Raw genomic sequence first — 25,042 nt, 5'->3', positions numbered from 1 at the left:
GCAGACTACTCTGGTTTGTTCACCTTGGCCTAGTTTGAGCCTGACATAAGAGCCAGCAAGATACAGAAATGTGTTGTGACTCATTCTGCCCAGCAAATTATATATATATATATATATATATATATATACACAGTATATATAATTTGCTGGAAATTCAACAAAAAATGGTTGATAAATTAAATAACAGTTGTTATGCCTGCTTTTGGATAGTCCAGTGAATTAAAAGGTTTACTAATGAAAGGTTATTAATCTTTTTATTATTTTCTCTTTTATTTGAAACTTATGGGAACCCCTTAGAGGACAGGGAGGGAATTTATTTTCTGAAAAGGTTTTGCGTTCCCTCGCAATAGCTTTATCTATTCATTTATAAAATTAACCATGGTTTTACTACATTGTAGTAAAACCATAGTAATAAAAAAATTAAAATAAAAATACTAAATAAAATACAAAAATGGCAATATAACCATTCTGCCAAAATAAAAACATGGTAGCTATGGTTTTTCTACAAATATCATGGTTAAAATATGTTTACTGTACTAAAACCATGGTAGAATTTGTGGTTATGGTTTTACTACAACTACCATAGTTGCACTATTGTTACTGTAGTAAAACCATGGTTTTGTAAGGGATTAATAAAGCTCCTTACTGAGGGAACTCCAAATAATTGCAAAGAAACTAAAAACTATTTTAGAAAATAAATTATCTCCCTGTCCTATAAAGGGCTCCATAGAAACTTGATGGGTGCAAAACAAAAGATAAAATTATTCATAACAATTGAATGATACTGCATGTCACATTGGTAAACTCGAGCTAAACAAAAGACTCAAAACAGTAAAAAATAAAATGATTAAAAAAATATGAATGAAAGAGACGTATTCTAAGCCTTTGTGTCCATACATAAACTGAATTATATATATATATATATATATATATATATATAGAAATCTGCAAATTGTCCCATTATTATCAGCTGCATAAATTAATGCAGCATTACGCCAAATTTAGGGGTGCTAGGGGCAAAAATGCCCCCAAAATTCAAAATGTGAGGGTAAAAAAAAAATGCCCTTTTTAATGAATTCTTATATATATATATATATATATATATATATATATATATAATGTTTTTTTTTTTTTTGCATTTTAGAATAATTGTAAATTCATCACAACTATGGAATAATGTAAATGGAGCTATGGGAATTATGTTGTGACTAAAAAAATCAAAAATAAATCAAAACTGTGTTATATTTTAGCATCTTCAGAGTAGTCACCCTTTGCCTAGAATTTGCAGAACCAACTTCTTGAGGTATCACCCTGGGATGCTTTTTAAACAGTACTGAAGGAGTTCCCATCTATGTTGGGCACTTAGTGGCTGCTTTTCTTTATTATTTGGTCCAAGTCATCAATTTCAAAAACAATTCTTTTATTTTTTTAATTAAATTGTAATTTTATAATGAAATAAATTAATATGGTGGCACAATTATATTTTTTGTCTACAAAACTCATTTCAAACATTTAAGCATACGCCTTTTTGCATTCATCCATGTTTCTTCATCGTTGTCATGTGTAAATAATTGAAAGCAATTCTAATCCCTGTTAGCCATGCAAATGTATCTACAATGATATAAACGGTATAGAAAAATCTCTATCAGTTGACAGACACTATTTACTTTCATAATGCCCATCACTTGTTTCTGTTGATGTGACGACAGATTTCTGGTTTCCAGACTTCCAGGAAAACTTGAACAAGCAAATTATAAATGTATTTTCTGGTTATTCTAATTGCACGCTTTAAAAAAGTGCTATAAAATGCCATTTAATGTGATGATGACATTTAAAATTCCATTTAATGTGATGATGCCCTACTTACACGTGCTGAATTTCATTGCTCATTTAAGCCACAACCCATTTGGGTCCTGTGCACACTCAAGGTCGTAAAGCCACTCAAACTCTCAATAGAAGCATTCTTACTAAGGAATATAATTGCTCAGTTCCTTAGTTTTCTTCACATTTAGCTTTTATGTGAGCAAGAAAGAGAGAGAGAGACAGAGAGACATGGTTGAAGTGAATGCTGCATGCCAGGGCGCTTCCTGAATCCAGTGACCGTGTTTGCTGGTGGTGAATCTTGCCAAGATCTGTCCCAGGAACATGGCAGTTCTTTTTTATTGTTGATTTGATGGCTGCTATGATGCAGATGCTGCATTGTACTCTGTGTATGCACATTATTTCAGGGATGTGAAAAAGAAAATTGCTTTTGGTTTGAAAATTGTTTCTTGCTGTCATTGATTTTTAGTCAATGCCGCTGGCATTATTTGAGATGTCGCATGTGAACTCACACAGTAGTAGGTCTGGATGATCTATCTAATTTTCACAATATAATTGCAATGATTTTGCTGACAATGTATAAGTGTATGAAGGTAAATAATGCTTTTTATTAAGCCACTATGCAGCATTGTAAATGGAATATAAATGTAAACTGAAAAGTGCATATAAATTAAAATGAGAAATTTAAATGAAATTGTATTCATGCGTTCAAGGAAAAACTTAGGGAAACGTGCATTTTTATTTCTAAATAGATTTTTAGTTAATGCCTTTAAAATATTGAATCTAATTGGCTGCAATGGCTGGAAGAAGTGATGGTTCATCTGATTAAAAAACAAAAAAAAACAAAAAAAAAACATTTTTGAACCATTTCAGAGCTAATACATAATTATTTAAATATATATAGAATATCATAAATAGTCTGAAAAATAAAGATATATATATTTTTGTAGCCATATCGCCCAGCCCTCTTCAGTAGTGCTCATCTGAACAAGCATCTGTACCCATGCTCAGCCAGATAAAATTGAGAATCTTCATAAAGGGTCCTTGTGATGTCCTCAATTTTTGTAATCTTTGAAGAATATTGTATTTATTTATTTATTTGTTTAATTTTGTGGTTTTTTTTTTTTTTTGTTTTTTTACAAACAAACTAGAATCTTCTTAAAGGGGCCTTTTGATGTCCTCAATTCTTGTTATCTTTAAAAAATATTTTCTTTTTTGTTTTTATTGTTTTGATTTGTTTGGCTTTGATTTTTGTTTTACAAATTAGAATCTTAAAGGGGCCTTGTTATATCTTCAATTCTTGTTATCTTTTAAAATAAAATTATTTTGAAATTATTTTTTATTTGTTTTTGTATTTTGTTTTGTTTTGGGTTTTTTTTGCTCTAAAATGTATTTTCTTTTAAAACTATGTTTTCATTTCTTTTTTATTTGCTTTGATTTGTTTGTTGTTTTACAAAGTAGAATCCTCATGAAATCGCCCTTCTTCCTCTGAAACCGCTATTTTTCTCATTTATCCACTCATTCTCTTCCTCTCTCTTTCCACAGTTGATGTGAGTGCGGCTCTGCCACTGCAAGAGCCCCCCTCTGCCATCCCCATGGACCTGCGCGTGGATCACCAGTTCGCTCTGACCCCGACAGACCCGGCTCAACGTGAGCAGCAGCTACAGCAGGAATTGCTCGCACTTAAGCAGAAGCAGCAGATCCAGAGGCAGCTTCTCATCGCGGAGTTTCAGCGGCAACACGAGCAGCTCTCGCGCCAGCACGAAGCGCAGCTGCAGGAGCATGTCAAGGTGATGCGAACAGCGTTGACTGAACGCTCTCGAGCCTTGAGAATTCATCTGTGCTTGTCTTCCTGTCATGAGCTTCTCAGCACCTATCAGTCTCTGCCTGCTTTTAAAGGAATAGTTCATTTAAAAATGAGAATTCTGTCATTTATTTACTCACCCTCATGTTGTTCCAAACCCATACGTTGTTATTTATTTGTTTAACACAAAAGGAGAATTTGTGAAGAATCTGTACGCAGCTCTTTTCCACACAACAATAGTTCATAGTGACCGTGGCTGTCAAGCTCCAAAAAGGACAAAAAGCACCATAAATTTTGTCAACATAACTACATGTATTGTAGTCTACAACTAGTCTCTAGAAATAGCTGCATTCCTCCTCCAGTTTGCGTTTGAGTTCTGCTGGTCTGCCTGCTCATTATCCCACTTATTACACAGCTACCTACCGAATAAATAAATAAATACATGGACATAAAATATCAGTTTGCATTAAAATTACTTATGAAATGGCGGAGTCTTTAGAAACAGCCGGAATACTCTGGTGTGCATCAGCGTTCTGTTAACAGGTAATAGCGAAAATACCTTCTTGACTGCTCATTATACTGCTTATTACATGACTACTGGCCCAATAAATAAATAGACATGAAATATTGATTTGAGTTGAAATTATTTTATAAGCTTTCTTGAAAGATCGCAGATGGTTACGAGATTAAGAAAGAGTAATCGCAATACCCAGATAACCGGTAAAATATCACTTTGTCCCTGGATGTGAAGTCATTATTCAGAAATATCAGGCAGCTGGATGGTGTGATTGACCAATCAGAATAGAGTATTCCAGAGACCTGTGTAATAATGACTGATAATCTTTCCCACCGCCAAAGCTCTACAAAAAGTCTACAAAAACGTGCAAGGTTTGTCGTAACAACAAACGCCATTAGTTCTCTGCAGAATACTTCTTTTGTGTTCGACAGCAGAACATTACAGCAGACAGGTTTAGAACAATGTGAGGATGACATCATTTTAATTTTGGCCGAACTATTCCTTTAAGGAGCTTACTAAAGTCATCATCTTCTCCGTTCCTCCCTTCCTTCAGGATTTCCCACGCCTCTGTCTTCGATTTTCCATTTATTCGTACAGGTTATGAGGAATTAATTTTGTTTGGTCGTTTAATGTTTGTTGGAGAGATTGATGCAGAGCAGTTTGTAAACGGGCCTCAGTTGCGTCTATGTGGTTTAGGTTTCCTGAGGCAAGCACTGCTGTCATTGGCTTTCATACTGAGGTCTCATTGTAAGGCCGGTGACTGCAATGGGGAATGAGGACGGACTCTTGCGGTTGGGCGAAGGGTGTCTGCAATCACTATGGGAAGTCTGTCCTTGGGAAACACCGAGAGCCTGTGAGCTCAGCAGACCTCAGGGTTTCTAGCCAATGGGAGCGTAGCAGCCCTCAGCGTGCTATAAATAGCTTCACGGGCTGCAGGCAGAGCTAATCTCAGAGCTAAATGGCCAACGGGTAATGCTTGGGGTTTGATGGATGCTGTGCTTTCGCCGTGACACGTTGCTAATGAAAGAAAAAGAGAATAGATTGGATGTTTCTGCAGTTTTGCATTTAACAACAGCAAACTGCAGAGATTGTGAAAGAGCAGTTTCCTATTCAGTCTTTTCCAATGAATCATTCTCACTGTAATTTTCTAGTCAAAATTGTGGCATGCAGGCTCTAGTCATGCTTGGAACTGTCAGTTGGTTAACTTTGAAAAAAAAATCATCAGAATAAATGGCTGATTCTCACAAAGCCTGTCAAGGAAATGTTCTGGGCATATTAAACCCAAAATAAAAATTGAGAGGTAACACTTTATTTTAAGGGTCCACAATAATGCACTAGTTAAGCATGAATAAGTAATTAATGAGTAATTAATACTTAACTGAATGCAGACTAAGGCTATCTGAGCCATAATTTACAACTTAATTAAACTTAATTACATTAAAGTAATGTAATGAATGCTCTATTTCTAAGATTATATATCAAGTTTATGAAACAATATTAAGGCAGTAACTAAGGCTAATTGGTATTGGCTTTACAAACTGTTACTAATAAATTACTAAAATCTTTTATTAAAGACAACCAGTCTAAAGTGGAATTTTAACCTACTCAAGCTATTGGTTTGTTTTACACATGTTTCAGTTACAGTAAAACTTTTTGAACATTAAGTTTACTGAAAATGCTGTAAACACCTAATTGATGTCAAACAAATTAATAACTTGTGTAAGTAAATGTTTCACTTTGGATCAGGGAGTCTAATTTTCTATACTAAATAGTCATAATGTAACATACCACATAAGAAATGAAAATAAACCAATAACTTGATTAGGTTAAACTTTTACTTTAGAATAGGGGGTCAAGTTGTCTTTATTAGAAGATTTTAGTAATTTATTTGTAACTGCTTTGTAATGCCAAAACTAATTAGCCTTAATTACTGGCTTGTTATTGTTTAGTAAACTTGATTTTATTTATTTATTTATTTAAATTTTCTCCCCATTTCTCCCCAATTTGGAATGCCCAATTCCCAATGCGCTCTAAGTCCTCGTGGTGGCGTAGTGACTCGCCTCAATCCGGGTCGTGGAGGATGAATCTCAGTTGCCTCCGCGTCTGAGACTGTCAATCCATGCATCTTATCACATGGCTTGTTGAGCGCGTTACCGTGGAGACGTAGCGCATGTGGATGCCCACGCTATTCTCTGTGGCATCCACGCACAACTCACCATGTGCCCCATTGAGAGCAAGAACCACACGTTATAACGACCATGAGGAGGTTACCCCATGTGACTCTACCCTCCCTAGCAACCGGGCCAATTTGGTTTCTTAGGAAACCTGGCTGGAGTCACTCAGCACGCCCTGGATTCGAACTCGCGACTCCAGGGGTGGTAGTCAGTGTCAATACTTGCTGAGCTACCCAGGCCCGATTTATGATGGATCTCTGCAATTGAGCATATATTACGTTGGCTTCCACACAAAAGTAAGACAAAGTTTTATATTGTGGCTAAGATTACCTCACAATGCTCTCAGTTAATTATTTATTACTTTCTTATTCACGCACAACTAGTGCATTATTGTGGACCCTTAAAAGTGTTACCAAATGAGATTATATTTTGCATATGAAAATTAAGCCTGCATTTAGGACCATTAAAATTTTGTGCAGTGTGACATTACTTTCAGGACATTTAAGCACATTTTAAATACAGTATATTAAATAATACAGCATTTGTTTATGTTGCAGTAATGAGAATATCATAATGACCTTTTTTTGTATTGTGGTTATTTGAGGTTAAATGTGCATAACTGTCACAAAAATAATGTCACAATGTAAAAAATATAATTATATAATTGTATTTTATTTTACTTTACTTTTGACCAGAACGTTTTCTTAACCAGTTCCATGAGACTCGCTCATACTTTTGTACGTCCTTGTGAAATTCCTGTGTGATATATCATGCAAACATTTTGGCTTGATCTATGGCTGCAACTACACTACACTACACTACACAAAAAAAAATAAAAAAAATAAATTCAGTATTTTATTTAAATACATTTTTATAAAAATCTAAACATTCTAAAAACAAGATACATTTACTTGGGAATCAAAGTTGTGTAATATAAGACTTGTTTTCAGAGAATATACTGTAACTTGAGTGAAGATATATATATATATATATATATATATAATATATTGATTAGCAAATAGTTTCCTTTTGTTTTAAACACTTATGAACTGGCCTAACTTTAACTGCTCTGATTTATTGGCCTTGACAAGACTTCAATAAACAACATCCATTAAATCTTGTAATACAAGATTGTGCACATTTTAAGAAATTTTGATGAATTGTCATATGTTTACTTGGCATTAACTTCTAGGTATACTGTAAGACAAGTGAAAAAAAAGAAAGAAAAAAAAGTCCAGTGAATTAGCATGCCAGGCTGAATATTGTGGCATTTTGTCTTTCTCATCAGCATCAGCAGGATCTTCTGGCCCTGAAGCATCAGCAGGAGCTTATGGAGCACCAGCGAAAGTTGGAGAGACATCGTCAGGAACAAGAGCTGGAGAAACAACAGCGGGAACAGAAGCTTCAACTACTCAAGAACAAAGAACGTGGCCAAGAGAGTGAGTGTCCTCATTTATATTTGAGACTTACATTTATTTGGGAGAAACGCCAACAAAGCTACATCTGGTATTGAGAGGTAACCCTTTATTATAATGGTCCACTATAATGCATTAGTTAAGCATGAATATGACAGTTATTAATACTTAACTCAATGTAGACTAAGGCTGTCTGAGGCTGAGCCATAATTAACAACTTAATTAAATGTCTTATTTTTGTGTAGAAAGTAATGTAATGACCTCGTTAACATTTGAGACTTGCATTTATTAGCGGACGAGTTAACCCGGAAATGTTGATTCAAGCCTGAATGCGATGATTTTGATGATTTTTTTTCATGTTAATTTTATTTTTTTATTTTTTTATTTTGAATCTTTATGTAACTCTTTTACACCTGTTCATAATGACCACATTTATCATATTCTAAAAAGTAACACAAACAATCGAGTGCGACAATAATTTAAAATCTAGTCGCCATTGGCGACAGTCGGGTTGTGTGCATTCATATGCGGTTTCGTCAGAGTTATTGAATGCATTTTTAGAGCGCGCACCAGTGTGTCCCGCTTCAATTTTCACCCGTTCTGTTTCTGATGAGTTCGCTGCACCACACACAACAACAAACCCAGCGCGAGAGAGTCGTGAACAAATGACTCTTTTGAACCGGGTCTTTTTCATGAATCACTCGAAAAGAACTGAGGGTGTGAACTCAGGAGCTCAGGTCAAGTATAGCTCTCAGCGAATCAGCCATAAGTGAACTCACATCTGGGAGCGCAGACATTTCAAAATAAGAGTCCCATGTGTATTTCGGGCTTCTTTATAATTAAAAGTCCCGTATTGTGTACTACCTTTTTTCTTCTGGTAATTATTGATTGGGATTGGAGTAGCACAATAAACTGCATCTGGGATTTCATTCAATTTGCACTCTTGCAGTCTCTGTGTCTGGGGCCATCCAGTAACAGTAAAGAAAGACTAAGGCAATATTTTAAAACAATTTACATTTTATATATATATATATAGCTAATATATAGCTTTTGACACTTTTGAGGGACTCATACACAACTATTACACAAGGTGCAAAAATTCATTGATGCTCAAGAAGACAACACACTACTATATGCATACTATACTTTATATAAATATGTGTAATGTAGATTCTAAAGAGCAGTACTAAAAAAAAAATACAAAATACAAAATTTCTCTTATATTTGTATAAATTATGAAAGGGGTGTGAACATCTATGAGACAAAAGGGAATGTAAACTTATCTTCTCAACTATATATACTGTTTATTAAACCTTCGATTAATGGGTTATCAGCTGTCTTCCTTTTCTTCTGCTTTCTATCTTATTTTTGGAAAAAAAATCTAAATCGAGCAAATCTGTGATTTGGCGACTAAAAACAGCCATTTGGCTCCTTAAAGTTTCAGTTTAGGAGCCAATGGCTACAAAGTCATTTTTTTAGTCTGGAGCCCTGTAAAAGTAGTCCATATGCGACATTTGCTGACAACAAATATTTGCCTCCTTTTTGGAGCTCAAGGGCCTTTAGTTGTCAGTTATAAGCTTCTGACTATTTTCTAAAAGGTTGCAGATTGGATATTCTTATCTGGAATGTTCCTGTAAGTTAATTTTATACCTCACCATTGTCTTTGACACTCTGGTCACCTGTTGCATGCAAGGAGCCGTGCGTGTTGACTGGCGGCATGGATGTGTACGTAAGCCAATGGTGGCCCCTTGGGACTTGTTTACAGGTGATGGGAAAGGTGGTAACTGAAGGAAAAGCTGTAAGAATTCATCTGTCTGATGCGTTTCTTTCAGAGAGAGAACAACAGAGAGATAAAAGACATCTTTGTTTGACCAGTCTCGGTGGAATTGCCTTGAAAGAGTTTCCTCTCTATTTAGGACAAAATGAAGAAACGATTTCTCTCGGGTGTAAAGAGATATCCATACTGTGTCTGGCTCCAGTGGAGTAGTTGTTTATCGACACCAGGAAACTAGTGTCAGCGTTTGTAGTCGTGATCAATTGGGGACATTTCAATCTTCTGTGTCTCGCGCTGAAGAGACCATTAAGACTTTTAAGGCCATTTAGGACGAGAAATTACAGCACAGCAAATTACAGGGTCTAGAAATGGCAAAGAAATTGACGGACGCAAATGCATTAAACCACCTCCTGAGGCTTTTAGAGAAATCCTGCTCATTTTAACACAGCTAAGTGACATTAACCTCGTGCGACCCCGCGTCCTCCTTTGCAGACATTGTGTTTTGTGTTCGCTATACGCTATGCATAATTTAATTTTATTTCAACCAACTGATCTCCGTTTAGAACACTCTGGGCTGTCATTAAAGGGTTCAACTTTCAACGTACCGAGTCATGTGACAAAACTTTGGGAGAAACGGCAACAAACTACATCTGGTAAGAAACCTCATTACGTTTTTACATTGAAACCTGCTTGAGTCAAAAGACTAGAGTCTCTAGTTTCATCCGATACGAAACGGCATGCTGTTAAACTCAATGACTACTTACGAGGACAATAAGCTTTTCTTTTCCTTAGAAATCCTAATGTGCATTGAAAATCAATTAAGCTTAAAAATCTTGCTTTCAGACAGCACACTGGAGATTAATTCATTTGCTAAATAGGGAGCAAGGGAGCATCCTATAGCTTTCCTATGCAACCAAGTGCAGTAACTCTTAACATCTGACTAAAAGTTCATTTTCAGGCTGCAGAGGATGTTTGCACCACTCAACATGTTTGGCAGATGTAGTAATCAGTACGTAGATTCATAATTTATAACGCTACATTTTATTTTAACATGGTTGGCAGTGATTGAATGATGCTGACCATTATGTGTATCAGAATTAATTATGCTAATTTCAGAATGGTAAAATGCTTCAACACTGGCTATCACTTGTTTGTTTGTCAGTGCAAAGAGAGAGCATTGAGATTTTGTTGCTAAAGTAGAAAAAAAAAAAACATTGTAGCATAAAAGTCATATCAAAACTTTATCAACTGACTTTCTATGTCTAGGTAATATTAAAAAAATTCACAACTTAGTCCCGCTGTCTCCATATGAGGACATACATTTTTGGAAAACCATTTACTCAAATTTGTATATATATATATTTTTATTTTGTTGCATGTTTATTAGGGGCTACAAATCAAAAAGGGAAATGAAAAATGCACATAGCAATCACGCTCGGGGATCAGGAGGTTAAAGGAATAGTATACTGTAAATAAGAATAGTCATTAATTACTCACCCTTGTGTCATTCTATACCAGTTGGACGCAAAAGGGGAATTTTTATATACATTTAAATTGTAAATTATATAAGTGGCTCATTATATTGGGCATTCACTAACAGCTGCTGTGTCTGGTGGGCGGAAAAGTTAATATCCCTCCCTGGTTGTGTGATTGACAGGCGCTGTGGCGAGCACTGAGGTGAAGATGAGGTTGCAGGAGTTTGTCCTGAATAAGAAGAAAGCACTGGCCCAGAGGAGCCTCAACCACTGCCTGCCTAATGACCCACGCTACTGGTATGGGTGAGTATCACAACTAGTTATTGATTTTTATACTCTTAGACATAGTGGATATAAATTTACAAGGTCAGTAAGGGATTATATCACATTAGTCTTGTGCTAACATGCATTACGTTTAAAGACCCTGGCATACATCATACGAAACGGAAGAACGGGTGGGACGTCATTTAGAATGAAATCTGGCCAAAACGAAGGTGTTTTTGAATTCGTTTTAGTGATTCGTAACAGCTCGCCAGTGCGAACTTATAGGAATTTATCTATAAAATGAAAATTATATGGACAAAAATGAATAATATTAAAAATAATTACATTTCCAATAATAATGCACATTTTGTCCCACTTGACAGTAAAGCATTGATTTTTAAATGAATCTGTAAAACGCTAACACCTTTTTTATGTTGGGCTAAATTAAAGTATTCTGACAGCGGGAATGAGTTAGAAATTCTTTCACGGTTTCCTTTCATCAGGATCTTACTGGAAAATACAGTGCTTTTTTAAACTAGTTTAATCACCAACACATTATGGGTTTTCATAGAGGTTTAAAACAAACAATCAATGCAGAATCCGCGACCCAGCCTGCGCTTCTCGCAGCGCTGTTTATGGATGCGTTCCATTCTGAAGTGATCACCCCTATGCCCCAATCCCTTCGAAGTCTTTACCATCCACTTTGAATGGCTCAAAAATAAGGGTCATTTGGTACTCACATTTGAAGCAATTTTTATTGGAAATTCAGTTTGAAGTGATCTTACAGCATGCCTGTCATGATTGTTCTCCATTCAAAGTGCCCTACGGAGGGTGATTTTATGCTGTTTGGAACGCAGTCTATGATGATCTGTGCGGCTGATAGCTCGAGACCGGTTCATGTGTAATCACACGTGCTCTGCTCTGATCTGTCCATTGAGTTTTTTGTTTTTGGCACCATTCTGAGTAAATTCTAGAGATTGTTGTGTGTGAAAATCCCAGGAGATCAGCAGTTACAGAAATACTCAAACCAGCCCATCTGGCACCAACAATCATGCCACAGTCCAAATCACTGAGATCACATTTTTCCCCATTCTGATGGTTGATGTGAACATTAACTGAAGCTCCTGACCCGTATCTGTGGTATTTTATGCACTGCACTGCTGCCATACGATTGGCTGATTAGATAATCGCATGGATGATTGTTGGTGCCAGATGGGCTGGTTTGAGTATTTCTGTAACTGCTGATCTCCTGGGATTTTCACACACAACAGTCTCTAGAATTTACTCAGAATGGTGCCAAAAACAAAAAACATCCAGTGAGCGGCAGTTCTGCTGATGGAAAGGCCTTGTCGATGAGAGAGGTCAACAGAGAATGGCCAGACTGGTTCGAACTGACACGGTCTACGATAACTCAGATAACCACTCTGTACAATTGTGGTGAGAAGAACAGCACCTCAGAATGCTAAAACAAAAGAACTTGTTTGTGAGTATGCCGGGGGCCTTTTGTCGTCTGGCTGTACTTTTGAAACTGTGTTCTTTAATGTTTATTTCCTGGCCCCATGGAGTTCCATTGTAAGTGAATTACTGTAACAGCAATCTTTGCTTTTTATACCAAAAATGAATTGTGGTAATAGACAGTATGCTACAAGTGATGTTGATAGAGCTTACCGTGCATTAAACCCATAACATTACTTACTTAAGATGAATCCTATGGTCAGGGAGGTCACAATATGCATAAACCCTTTGAAAGAATCGACAAAGCAGCAGATATTGAGTTTTCTTTACTATACTTAGATTATAGAGGGACACATTCATAAAATGTTTGAATTGATGTTTTTACTTTAAAGTTTACTCAAGTTTGCAGCTGTTAAAAAAAAAAAATACCCTCCACAGCTACACAAATGATCAAAGATGACAGGTGAACAAAATCTGAATTCACCACACTGCCAGCAACAGTTTATTTTATTAATTAATACATTTGCACTTGGGTTGGTCAAAAAGTCATTTCTGTAGTTGGCACGTGCTATACAAACAGGTCAGTGGAGCTCTTGGCGCTGCATCCTGTTTGAGATGGGCTGAAGATAGGCAGATTAAATACTTGGGTCTGTGATGATGCCAGCTGACCTCAAACGCCCCAGTGCAGCACAAGTCACTTTTCTTTGCCTTCTTTAAGAGGAGTTAATCATTTGGTTTTTGCAGAGCTTTGAAGGCAAATTCTAACTGCATTACTTTTTATTATTTGCGATGTTTGGAAGTATGTATGTCATACTCATGCATGTTTGTTGGTAAATAGAAGGATGCGGGAAGGAAAGAAAAGCAGCCAACAAGTGTCCAGCATACATGGGAACTAATTCAATGTTGTTTAAAAAGCCTATCAGGATGGTACCTCATGAAATTGCTTGAGAGAATGTGCAGAGCTGGAGTGTAGACAATGATAGTTTGATTTATTTAACTTTTTGGTCACTACGTTATTTTTTTGATTTTATTTTTTTATGTTTTTTGTTCCGCTGATTTTACTATTATTCTAAAAGGTGGAAAATAGTAATAATAAAGAGTCCAAACTTTTGACTGGTATCATGTGCTTGTTTTTACAGATGTGGCTTTTAAAAACAAGTGAAAAAGAGAAACAGATCCTGCAATTTCATTCTGTAATGCACCTTCAGGCGGCGCAAGTCGTGTCTTATTCTGTGAACAAACAGTGATTTCTAATGATTTACTCAACATGATAATGCGAGCTTGAGGTCTGCAACCATCGGTTTTTCATTGATGAATTCGAATTCGAGTTCGGGTTTGTTATTAATAAAAACATAAATTATAGGGCTGGCAAAGTTAACGTGTTAATGCACATAAAATTATTAAAAAACATTTTTTAATGCCGTTAAGTCATTTACTTTGCATTAGCCTTGATTTCTAAGAACTGTTTAGTAGAGCAATAGTCAGACATGCTCCTGGATCAGAAAATGATTGTAATTTGTACAAATGTTAATGAGAAGTCCATCAGAGGACAGCAGTGGCAAAACATATGTTATTATGTAAGAACAGCCAAGTGAACATTTTTCATATTATGTTAGGCAGAACTGCATTTCTGTGCATTGCGATCCAGTTTAAGTGCGAGTGAAACGACTAAAGAGCACTGTTTCTGAAATCTTCGTCTAGCTGTCTTTATATGCATGTAGGTTTCACAACAAGTGCAGTCCAAATGGATTGCTGATCCGAATACTTTTTTCTTTGCTTAATTCATAATTTGCGAATGCGCTCATGTGTAAAAATCTAAAGATTTGTTGTGATTTTTTGTGAGCTTTTGACAGCCTTTATGAATTATTATTATAATAAGTATTACTTATAAATATGAATAAATACATTATAATATAAATATTATTAAATCAGTTAACTTTAATTAAATTAAAGCACTAGATGTGATTTATTCCACAGGAAAACCCAGCATAGTTCACTGGACCAGAGCTCGCCACCTCAAACAGGGATTCCCACTTACAACCACCCGGTGTTGGGAATGTACGACCCCAAAGATGACTTCCCGCTACGCAAGACCGGTAAAGCATTCTCCACTCACAGTGTTCTCACTAAGGTTGCTGGTATTTACATGTCAAAAAATCTTGAACAAACTTTGCTTCCATTGGCGATTGTGGGAAGTCTCGATTTTTCATGTGTAAATGCAAAAAAAACAACAAAAAAAAACAAAAACAAAACATTTTTCTCAAACTTGCACGTTTATAATAGTCTATTTTCAATTCCTGCAAAATGTTGAGAAGTCACCATGACATGGATGGTAGCAACCACATATTGAGATGAATGGGAATGCTATTGGATCTCAACAGGGGTTCCCACAGTCATGGCATTTTTTTCTTTTTCATTATTATTATTATTATTTTTTTATTTTTATTATTATTTAAAAATTGTGATTTCCATTTTTTTATGGAAAGTTACATTTCTAAAAAAGTCAGAGAAATTTTTGTTGGGATTTATTTATTTATTTGTGTGAGTGTGTGTGTGTGTGTGTGTGTGTGTGTGTGTGTGTGTGTGTGTGTGTGTGTGTTATGCTCAGTTCTAAACTATTTCATAGTGGAGAAATTGCAGTTAAATTATTTTTTAAAAATCCATATCCAGTAGCCATGACTGGAAAAGTCAAGTAAATAGTGCCCATCCAGTGTTTCAGCCGTCTTGTTTCCAGAAGTATTTTTCCCAATTATTTTTTCCTTAGGGATTTCAAAGCCGTTCTAAGGCAAGAAGGTGAATCACAACATACTTATATTTAAAGCAAAGTATTAGAAAATCAGACAAAAAGACAATGTACAAGGCTGTGTACTTGGAGTCTTTCATGAGGGAATGAACTGCAATCACATTGATTTCACCATTGATTTGAATTTGTTGATTATAAGGAGAGTAAAAATATATTCCAAATTTATTACAATATATTCAGATGTATCGTTTGAGAGTGTGTAGACCCACTCGATTGCGTCATTCACAGTGTGTCATGAGAGTAGGCGGCCGCTGTTGAACTGTTTTGGTGCAGTTTGTTTACTGCGATTCAGGATTCACGGGTATAGTTGTACATAGACCAAATTGGAGGCATTGCTCTCTGGGCTGTCATGGACTCAGTGCCCCACTGGTTCAACATTACTGTCTTCACTGTTAGGTCTCCAGTGAGTGTGTGTTAAAGAGCCGATATCCCTTTCCCTCCCTGCTGCAGGAGAGCACTCAAGGGCATTTCCTTTGCACACTCACTTCAGGTCGGTTTAGGTAGCGTAAGGCCTCTGTGCTCATTAATCACCCTGGAAATGGGCCTGTCAGGAACCCACAGTATACAGCCGGCCCTGAGTCCGTAGCACATACAGTACAGAGTCCCGGTGAGACCAGCATAATTACAGTGAAGGAGATGCTGAGTACATTACTACTGTATCTCTACTGCAGGGACAAGGTCAATGTTCCACTTCTACTCATATCAAAGAGCCCTACTGTACCTTTAAGGGATAGTTCTCTCAAAAATTATAATCCTGTCATCATTTACTTACCCTCTAATGCTAGCGTTCTGCCTAACATCTACCCTTTGATTTCCATGGAAGAAAGTTGCAGAGCTCTTTCCACAGTGGGGAATTATTGCGGTACCTCCCTTTTCAGATAAAACCAGCCGTAAATGGCACATATAAACAAAACGAACTCTGATCGGTCGCATCATGTCAGTCAAACAGACCTTTTTCTTTCTAAGTTGGCAGTTCTTGGGTAGAATAACCTGCCAACTGGACCAGACTTTATGCCGCTAGTCAAACGCCTGGCTAACTGAGAGTAAGTTATTAATTGCTAATTAGTTACTGTAATCTGATTACATTTATACTCGAAAGTAGTGCAACGCATTGCATTTTAAATTCTTGTAATCAATTTAAATTACTGACTTTCAATTAAGTTACACATTTTTATTACATTACTTGGGTCACACACATTTAAAAAATATTTATGTAGAGTACATTTAAAACATGATTTTTGTGTTTGTGTTTCTGTGACAGCTGAAGAGTCATTGTAAGGGAGAAACTTGAGGTGCTGAGTAGAGGTAGACCGATATATATATATAATCGTGTGGCAGAGGGCAAGTCTCAGTTGCCTCCGCTTCTGAGACAGCCAATCCGCGCATCTTATCACGTGGCTCGTTGTGCATGACATCGCGGAGACTCACAGCATGTGGAGGCTCATGCTGCTCTCCGCGATCCATGCACAATTTACCACGCGCCCCATTGAGAGCGAGAACCACTAATCGCGACCATGAGGAGGTCGCCCCATGTGACTCTACCCTCCCTAGCAACCGGGCCAATTTGGTTGCTTAGGAGACCTGGCTGGAGTCACTCAGCACACCCTGGATTTGAACTCGTGACTCTAGTGGTGGTAGTCAACGTCAATACTCACTGAGCTACCCAGGACCTCTATATATCAGTTTTACACTTTAATCTGTGCCGATAGTTGCTTTTAGGGATTGTCGTTTATCTGCAAAAATCAATGCCGATAGTTTAGTTTGTTCCTCTGTGGCTGGCGCTGGAGGATTCTACAGTTAAAACAGCTTGATTCTGCAGTATTACAGTGCCCTCTAGAGGTGAAATAAAAACTTACAACGACACCTCGTGGGGATTTGCTGTATCTAAATCTTTCATTGTTGACAATATTCATCCATATTTTTATCCTCACTTTAATGCATATTTTATTTTGATTATATATTTAAATGTTTTAAATTGAAGTAAGGGCATGCCAAGAAAAATGGGTCTATACTGAAGTGTGCCCCTTCAGCACATACTGTACATTGTTTCTCCAGTTTCATATATTGTAAATAATACTAAACCTTATTTTTAATTAAACCTTATTTGGTGAAATATATATAAAAAGCCTTTATCTGGTGATATAGACTATAAAAAGCTTAATTTTGTTAATATTTGAATATAGAATGAAGAAACATTTTTAACATTCTATAAATTGATTTTAAAAAACAATCGGCCGATTAATCGGTTATCGGCCCTTTCCGCCACCTTAGTTATCTGTATCGGCAAAATGCATTATCAGTCGATATCAGCCACCTAACAAAGGACAATGCATTTATGTGAACTTCTGCAGTTAATCCAGGATGAACTTCAAAGACATTAGTCATTAATCTTACAGTTCATACAAAATCTTTGTATAAACACTGACCCTTAACACTTACTTAGTTTACTCATTTTAAACCATGACTTGCACTGCACACAAATAACTAATATTGGCATTATACTCATGCTGGTTAGCCAGAGGGGAACTGGCCCCCACAGTGAGCCTGGTTTCTCCCAAGGTTATTTTTCTCCATTAACCAACATCTTATGGAGTTTTGTGTTCCTTGCCACAGTCGCCTTCGGCTTGCTCACTGGGGTTCTAAATACAATTCTTATTTAATTATTTATAATACAAAATTTACAATCATACTTAAACTACACAGTGATCACTCTAAGACTTTATAGATATTACAGTTTCATTTTCTGTTAATGCATGATTTTTTTTTTTTTTGTAAAGCTGCTTTGAAACGATGTATTTTGTGAAAAGCGCTATACAAATAAAAATGACTTGACCTCTAGTGCTGAGTGTGTGTGCGACAATGAATAAGGAGGAAACATTTTTTTTCATTCAGCGAAAAGGCAAACTTTTCTTTGAAATGTTCTTAGAAAGTAACACTTAAAAGTGAAGTTATTAGTAATGTGAAGTATTCAGAAAAGTAATCTGTTTATAATTTTAGAGAAATAATTAGTAATTTGTAGTGGATTACTTTTTTGAGTAACTTAACCAGCTATGGTTGCGACCCAGTGTTGCCACAGTTCATTGTTTCTGTAAGCCATGAGTGGCATAAATTCGTTCATGGTTATATTTCCTGTGTCTGGCGTTAGCCTGGGAAACTAGGAGGAACTTCAGAAAAAAATCAACTTTGGGAACCTGTGGGTCTGAACTTGGGTTAAGCTGTGAAGTGTTCTTTGTTTAGTTCTGATGATTGAGTTTGCGGTAAGGCTCGTTTGCGAGCTGATTCCCGTTCTCCTGCTGTAGATAAACCTCAGTTTGCTCTGGCTGGCATTGGTGCATTCATGCACTTGGGCATATGGAGAGGGAGGGTGGCCCTGGCCTTCACCAGAACTGTCTAACGCTCTCTTTCCCTCCCTTCCGCCCCTCTCAGGACAGGCCACAGTCTGTTCATACTGTCTCACCTAAACGTCGGACATCTGGAACCTTGGCTCTTGGCAACTGCAAGAAGTGTGATGTTGTTTTAGGAAAGTGAAGTGAATAGTGCAGACTGAGAGATAGTTGCTCTTTTGTTTGTGTGTCAAAAAATTCTGAATTTAAGGGGATAGTTCACCCTTAAATTGAAAATTATGTCATCATTTACTCACCCTAATGTTGCAAACCCAAAAGGTGAAAAAGGAGATGTTAAGCAAAATGTTCAGTCTTAGTCACCATTCACTTTCATTGTATGTAGACAAATAAAAAGATGCAATGATAGTGAATGGTAACTTAGGCTGTTATTCTGCTTAAGATCTCCCTTTTGTTTTCCATAGAAGACTGAAAGTCATACTGGTTTGGAACAAAGTAGGTAAATTATGACTGAATTTTCATTTTTGGGTGCACTATCCCTTTAAGAATGGCCTCTGAATTGGCCTTTGCTCCAATGTTGAATTGGAATAACAGGACAAGGAATTTGTGGAATTTGCTAAGGAATTTGCCAAGCCCAGAAATATCATGGAAGTTAACAAAATTTGAATGCCATTAAAATTTCTTCAGGAAATATAAAACTATATAGTGAATATATTTTCTAGCTACACTCTGCTATAAAATAGTCCATCACCTAAATAATGCTCCTGGTTAGAGCTTGTGTAGAGTAGAACTTGCTCGCAAATCATAGTGATGTCCAATTTGCGAGTGAATCCTTTTTTCCGAGTATGTTTTTTTTTTTCTCTTCAATTTAATTGATCAGTCTGTCAGAGTGATTCATTAGCGAATCAGTCTAAACAAAATTATTTCTAAAAATCACAAACGACTCAAAGCCATGGAGAGTGGGAAAGTCTGAATAATACACAACCCATGTTGCATCATAATTTTCTAATAGTTTTAACACTTTTTTCCTCGTTAAGTGTAAATGCGTTCTGTGATTCAGTGAGAGCGGTTTTGTTTCATTCATGTGTTTCTCTTACAGTGCTGCAACGTGTTCGAGCAGGCAGAAAGGTCACAGAACTGATAGTTTGCTCAGGGCAAGCTTTTTGCAACCGTGACTGTGTTTGTTCTTAGAAATTCTGGCTCAAAATTCATCATAAATAATTATTTGTTTTTAACAGACTTGAGGTGTTGAGTAATCATGACTGTCTGTTGTTCCTCAGTTTGGTGTGAACCATGAATGGTACATATTTTGGTCTACCCTGTTGAGAGAGAGAATAAAGCTAAAACCAACCTAAGCTGGTTTGCTGGTCTTAGCTGGTTTAAGCTGGTCTTAGCTGGTTTAGGTTGCAGGCAGGCTTTTCTCCCAGCTTGACCAGTTAAAATGTGCCCCAATCACCCCTAAAACTAATCAACTGTCCAGCTTGACCAGTCTTAGGCTGGTTTTATCTGTTTGTTTCTGCAGGGTATAATTTGATCAGAAATATGGCAGAGGCATTTCTACAGAGAATGTGTTTTCATCATTGTATACAAAGTATTGTCAAGCTAGTCATTTGTGGCTGGCTTCCACCGTTCTATCATTTGTCCGCCTCCAGGTTACAATGAAGTACTCTTTACATTCATGTTGACATGTAAATTTTCACTGGGAGTTTACAGGGTTAGGTAGCCGCTGCTAGAGAAATCTGGGTGGTATTGAGGTCGCACTTTAAACTTAATTACACTAATCAGCCTGGATGTTGCAATTTGTGGCCTAATCCCTGTTAATAACAGCTGGAGTTTGGGCTGGTCCAACAGTAGTGCCTCCTATGAAGGAATAGAAGATCACACTGGTCTGTAGTCTACTATAGCCACATCCACACTAATCCATTTTCGTAAAAAAAAAAAAGTTCCTGACGTCATTTTTTCCCCCCGAAAGTCTCAGTTCTCGGTCGAGGAAAATGGCGTTGCAGTGTGGGTAACATCAATGGGTTTTCAAATTAAAATGCTTATGATTCTTTGTTCTCAGTTGTTACATACTACATTAGGTACCAGACCCTTACCACTGCGTGTACCAAGGTACACTCAAAAAATAAAAAGCACTGAGCAAACTTAATAACATTGAGAAAAACTTATCCATGCAATTTACAATTACATTATAAAAAAATATAATAAATAATAATAATAATAATGAGATAGATATATATATATATATATATATATATATATATATATGTGTGTATATGTGTGTGTGTGTTTTAATGGATCTGATCTTGACTTGTTGTATGTAAATAAATAAAAAATTTGGCAAAGATACCATGTTAACATGAGACTTGAAATGATCAGATTATTCTTTGCTTTTGAGCCGGTACCAGTATGCAGTAAAGGTGTTTACTTGCAATGCAAAATCTGAGTAATACGTAATCTACGTGCGCTAAAAGTTTTTTGCTTAAACCAATCTGAGCATACCACAATAAAGAAAAACAAGAAAATTACACATTATCAGCTTAAGCTTAATTGGTGTAAAATTGTTCAAGTAAACAAACTAATTGAGACATCAATAAAATGCTTCCTAGAGGTTTTAAGCATGTGAAGGAGGACTAGCAGCTAACAATCTGGTCTGGTAACCCAGTGGTTACAAGTGATGATCATTCCAAATTATCTTTTGAGAACACTTAACAGTGCCCAGGCCTACAAGGGTGCAAATTAACTATTTGTGCTCTCTTTGAAGGGCAATGCACATTTTGACATGGGTGCACAAACTGAGCAAGTATAAACCACCAGTGCATACCCAACTAATTGATGCAGGAGAGAGATTGAGATGTCTTTGTCAAAATACGTGAGTGTGTAAAAATGTCAACGGCCCTGGCCTGGATTATTGTCTCAAACAGGCATGACCCTCAGGGTGACCTTTTCTATTTTGGTAATTACCAGGCCAGGACTGTACGCCGCCTTTGTGGCAGGCTTGTCCTGACACGCAACATCACACTCCGAGAGCGTGACTGTTTGCAAACTGTTTGCTAACTGACAGCATTGCAGCGTTTACACTTAGACTTGATTAAACTTTGGGCAAGTTGCTGTGCCAAGGTAGACGAAGTTCAGATGCTGGTTTGTGGCATTGTTTATTTGAGTTTGAGTTCACAAACATAATGAGTGTTCTGAGATACACTCGTTTGTGAGGATTAATCAGTTTCTTGGGTCAGGTCAGGCTACAGCCAAACTAATGGGTTGCGACCATCCATCCATCCATCCATCCATCCATCAACAATTAATTAGCCTAACTGTCTGCCTACATGGTCTGCCTGTCTGTCTATCTATCTATCTATCTATCTGTCTATCTACCATGCTATCTATCTGTCTGTCTGTCTGTCGCAAAGTTTCCGTCCGTCCATCCAGATTAATTAGTCTATATATTTATGTACTATGTCTTAATCTATATATCTGCCAGGGTCTGTCTATCCATCCATCCATGCATACAGTTGTGCTCAAAAGTTTGCATACCCTTGGAGAATTGGTAATATATGTACCATTTTTAAAGAAAACATGAGTGAGCAAGCAAAACGCATTTCTTTTATTTCTTATGGGATTCATATTCAACTGTAGGTTATAACAGAATGGCACAATCATAAGGCAAAACATGGCAACAAAGAAAAAAATGAAATGACCCCTGTTCAAAAGTCTGCATACCCTTAGTTCTTAATACTGTGTATTGCCCCCTTTAGCATCAATGACAGCGTGCAGTCTTTTGTAATAGTTGTCTATGAGGCCCCAAATTCTTGCAGGTGGTATAGCTGACCATTCGTCTTGGCAAAATGCCTCCAGGTCATGCAAAGTCTTTGGTCGTCTTGCATGATTCGCACGTTTGAGATCTCCCCAGAGTGGCTCGATGATATTAAGGTCAGGAGACTGTGATGGCCACTCCAGAACCTTCACCTTTTTCTGCTGTAACCACTGGGGGGTCAACTTGGCCTTGTGCTTAGGGTCACTGTCGTGCTGGAAAGTCCAAGAGCGTCCCATGCGCAGCTTTCGTGCAGAAGAATGCAAATTGTCTGCCAGTATTTTCTGATAACATGCTGCATTCATCTTGCCATCAATTTTCACAAGATTCCCCGTGCCTTTAGAGCTCACACACCCCCAAAACATCAGTGAGCCACCACCATGCTTCACAGTGGGGATGGTATTCTTTTCACTATAGGCCTTATTGACCCCTCTCCAAACATAGCGCTTTAAAAAGTACGATCTTTCTCCCCATGTGCACTTGCAAACTGTAGTCTGGCTTTTTATGGTGGTTTTGGAGCAGTGACTTCTTCCTTGCTGAGCAGTCTTTCAGGTTATATCAATATAGGACTCATTTTACTGTGGATACGTGTGGGGGTGGGGTGGGGGGAATAAACAGCCCACTAGGTTCTGGATCAGAGATACAGTGTCAGTGCTCTCTTAGGTTGTCTTAGTGCTGGTGTCATGATGTCACACAGCTATATTCTACACGTCTTCTGCTCGTTCAAAGCACTGTTGCAGAATGAAATATCTGCCCTGTTTTTGCTTTTATCAGATGACTGACTGTCCTCTTTCATACCTCCTCAGCTTCTGAGCCCAACCTGAAGCTGCGTTCCAGACTAAAGCAGAAAGTGACAGAGCGCAGGAGTAGCCCACTGCTGCGGAGGAAGGACGGGCCCATCACCACTGCTAAGAAACGCTCTCTTGACATGGCAGGTAAGAGAACACATTTTTAAAGGATAAGTTCATCCAAAAACAAAAATGATGTGATCATTTACTCACCCTCATGTTGTTTGACTTTGTATGGCTGTCTTTTTTCCATCAAACACAAAAAAAGATTCAGTCAGCTTCAGTCACCATTCACTTTCATTGTAAGGAGAAAAGATTCAATGAAAGTGAATGGTGACTGAGACTAACATACTGCATAACATCTCATGCAGGAAAGTCATGCAGGTTTGGAGCAACATTAGGGTGAGTAGGTCTTCAACCATTTTCAGGCCAAGGACCCCATGGTATGTAGAGACGGAGCAAGGACCCCCATTGCATATTGTCTGAAAATGTAGTGTTGCATTTTATGCCTATAAATATTTGTATGGTACCATATTATTGTATGTACATATTTTATGATGTTTACATTGCAGAGCCATTAACATAATTATTAAATTAAGTATATTTGAGGTCTGCAACCTTTTTGACATGAAGTGCTATTTTTTATTTTCCTTTTTAATCATTGTGCCATACCCCCTCCAGAAAAAAAAAACAACAAAAAAAAAGACAGGCAGATAGTCCATGCAAATTAAAAAAAAATAAAAACTTTTTTAAGGTTACTGATAGGCCTATACCTGGAGTCTTCTTCTCATGTTAGTGATCGATTTTATGCATATGTTTTAAAATTCCTGTTAATTTCTGTAGGAGTAAAACTTACTGTATGCACCTTTAATTATGTTGATTTGACAGTCACCATCAGTGTAGCCTATGGCAGCTTGATAATCTCTGAGGTAACTATATATTTAGATATATTACATAAACATATGCCTATATATTAAGTAGGTATAGGCTATTGTTCTGAAAGCAAAATGCAATTAATAATACAAGAAACTCTGGGCTGACATCCGCACATCACGAAAAGCACAAAGCAGATGCATTTACTTGTGCAACCCTCTACTGCAGCACTGCTTAACATGATATGTGTTGCGTTATGAGTGGCTCATAATGAGAATGGGCGATGGGCTAATTTCGTCAAACTTTAACAATGTTCGGCATTCCATTTAGTTCATAATATGAAGAAGGATTACAACTAGAGGAAGATTTGGCATGCAGGTTCGAGGGACTTCAGAATGTGGATGGACTAAAATACATACTCCTCTCTCGCCAGGGACGTGCGATATAACGTATAACGTGCGAGTTAGGTCAGCCGGTGAAGTTTCTGGTGCCCCCTTAGGGAGCTGGTGCCCTACGCAGACTGCATAATATGCACGTCTCTTGCTCGCGTGCGAGTGATTATTACGAGTGCCAGTGGTGGATCAAACAGTAATTTGCGGACCCCCTGCGGCACCACCGCGGACGCCCTGTTGAAGACCCTTGTACTACAGTATATGACGTGGGACAGATACAAACTTATGTCTCCCAGATAAGCGCCACAGCTCAATGTGTTTAAAGAATGTGTCAG

At 37.2% G+C, this 25,042-nt stretch overlaps 1 protein-coding gene across 3 annotated transcripts in view; it reads left to right on the top strand.

Moving 5' to 3' along the window:
* Window positions 1-25,042, top strand: part of LOC127448106 (histone deacetylase 4-like) — a 288,908-nt gene that overhangs the window by 169,689 nt on the left and 94,177 nt on the right. For 2 of the 3 annotated variants that reach the window (XM_051710401.1, XM_051710402.1), the window contains 6 exons: window positions 3,367-3,611; window positions 7,605-7,755; window positions 10,069-10,158; window positions 11,163-11,283; window positions 14,677-14,795; window positions 23,461-23,589. In XM_051710401.1, coding sequence (XP_051566361.1) covers window positions 3,367-3,611; window positions 7,605-7,755; window positions 10,069-10,158; window positions 11,163-11,283; window positions 14,677-14,795; window positions 23,461-23,589 — 855 coding nt within the window. The remainder of the gene's footprint in view (window positions 1-3,366; window positions 3,612-7,604; window positions 7,756-10,068; window positions 10,159-11,162; window positions 11,284-14,676; window positions 14,796-23,460; window positions 23,590-25,042) is intronic. The other variant, XM_051710403.1, reaches the window with a different exon arrangement.

The sequence above is a fragment of the Myxocyprinus asiaticus genome, chromosome 11 (assembly GCF_019703515.2).
Source record: "Myxocyprinus asiaticus isolate MX2 ecotype Aquarium Trade chromosome 11, UBuf_Myxa_2, whole genome shotgun sequence".
NCBI lineage: Eukaryota > Metazoa > Chordata > Actinopteri > Cypriniformes > Catostomidae > Myxocyprinus > Myxocyprinus asiaticus.
The sequence above is the reverse complement of the archived record's forward strand: the minus strand, read 5'-3'. Positions and strand labels throughout refer to the sequence as shown.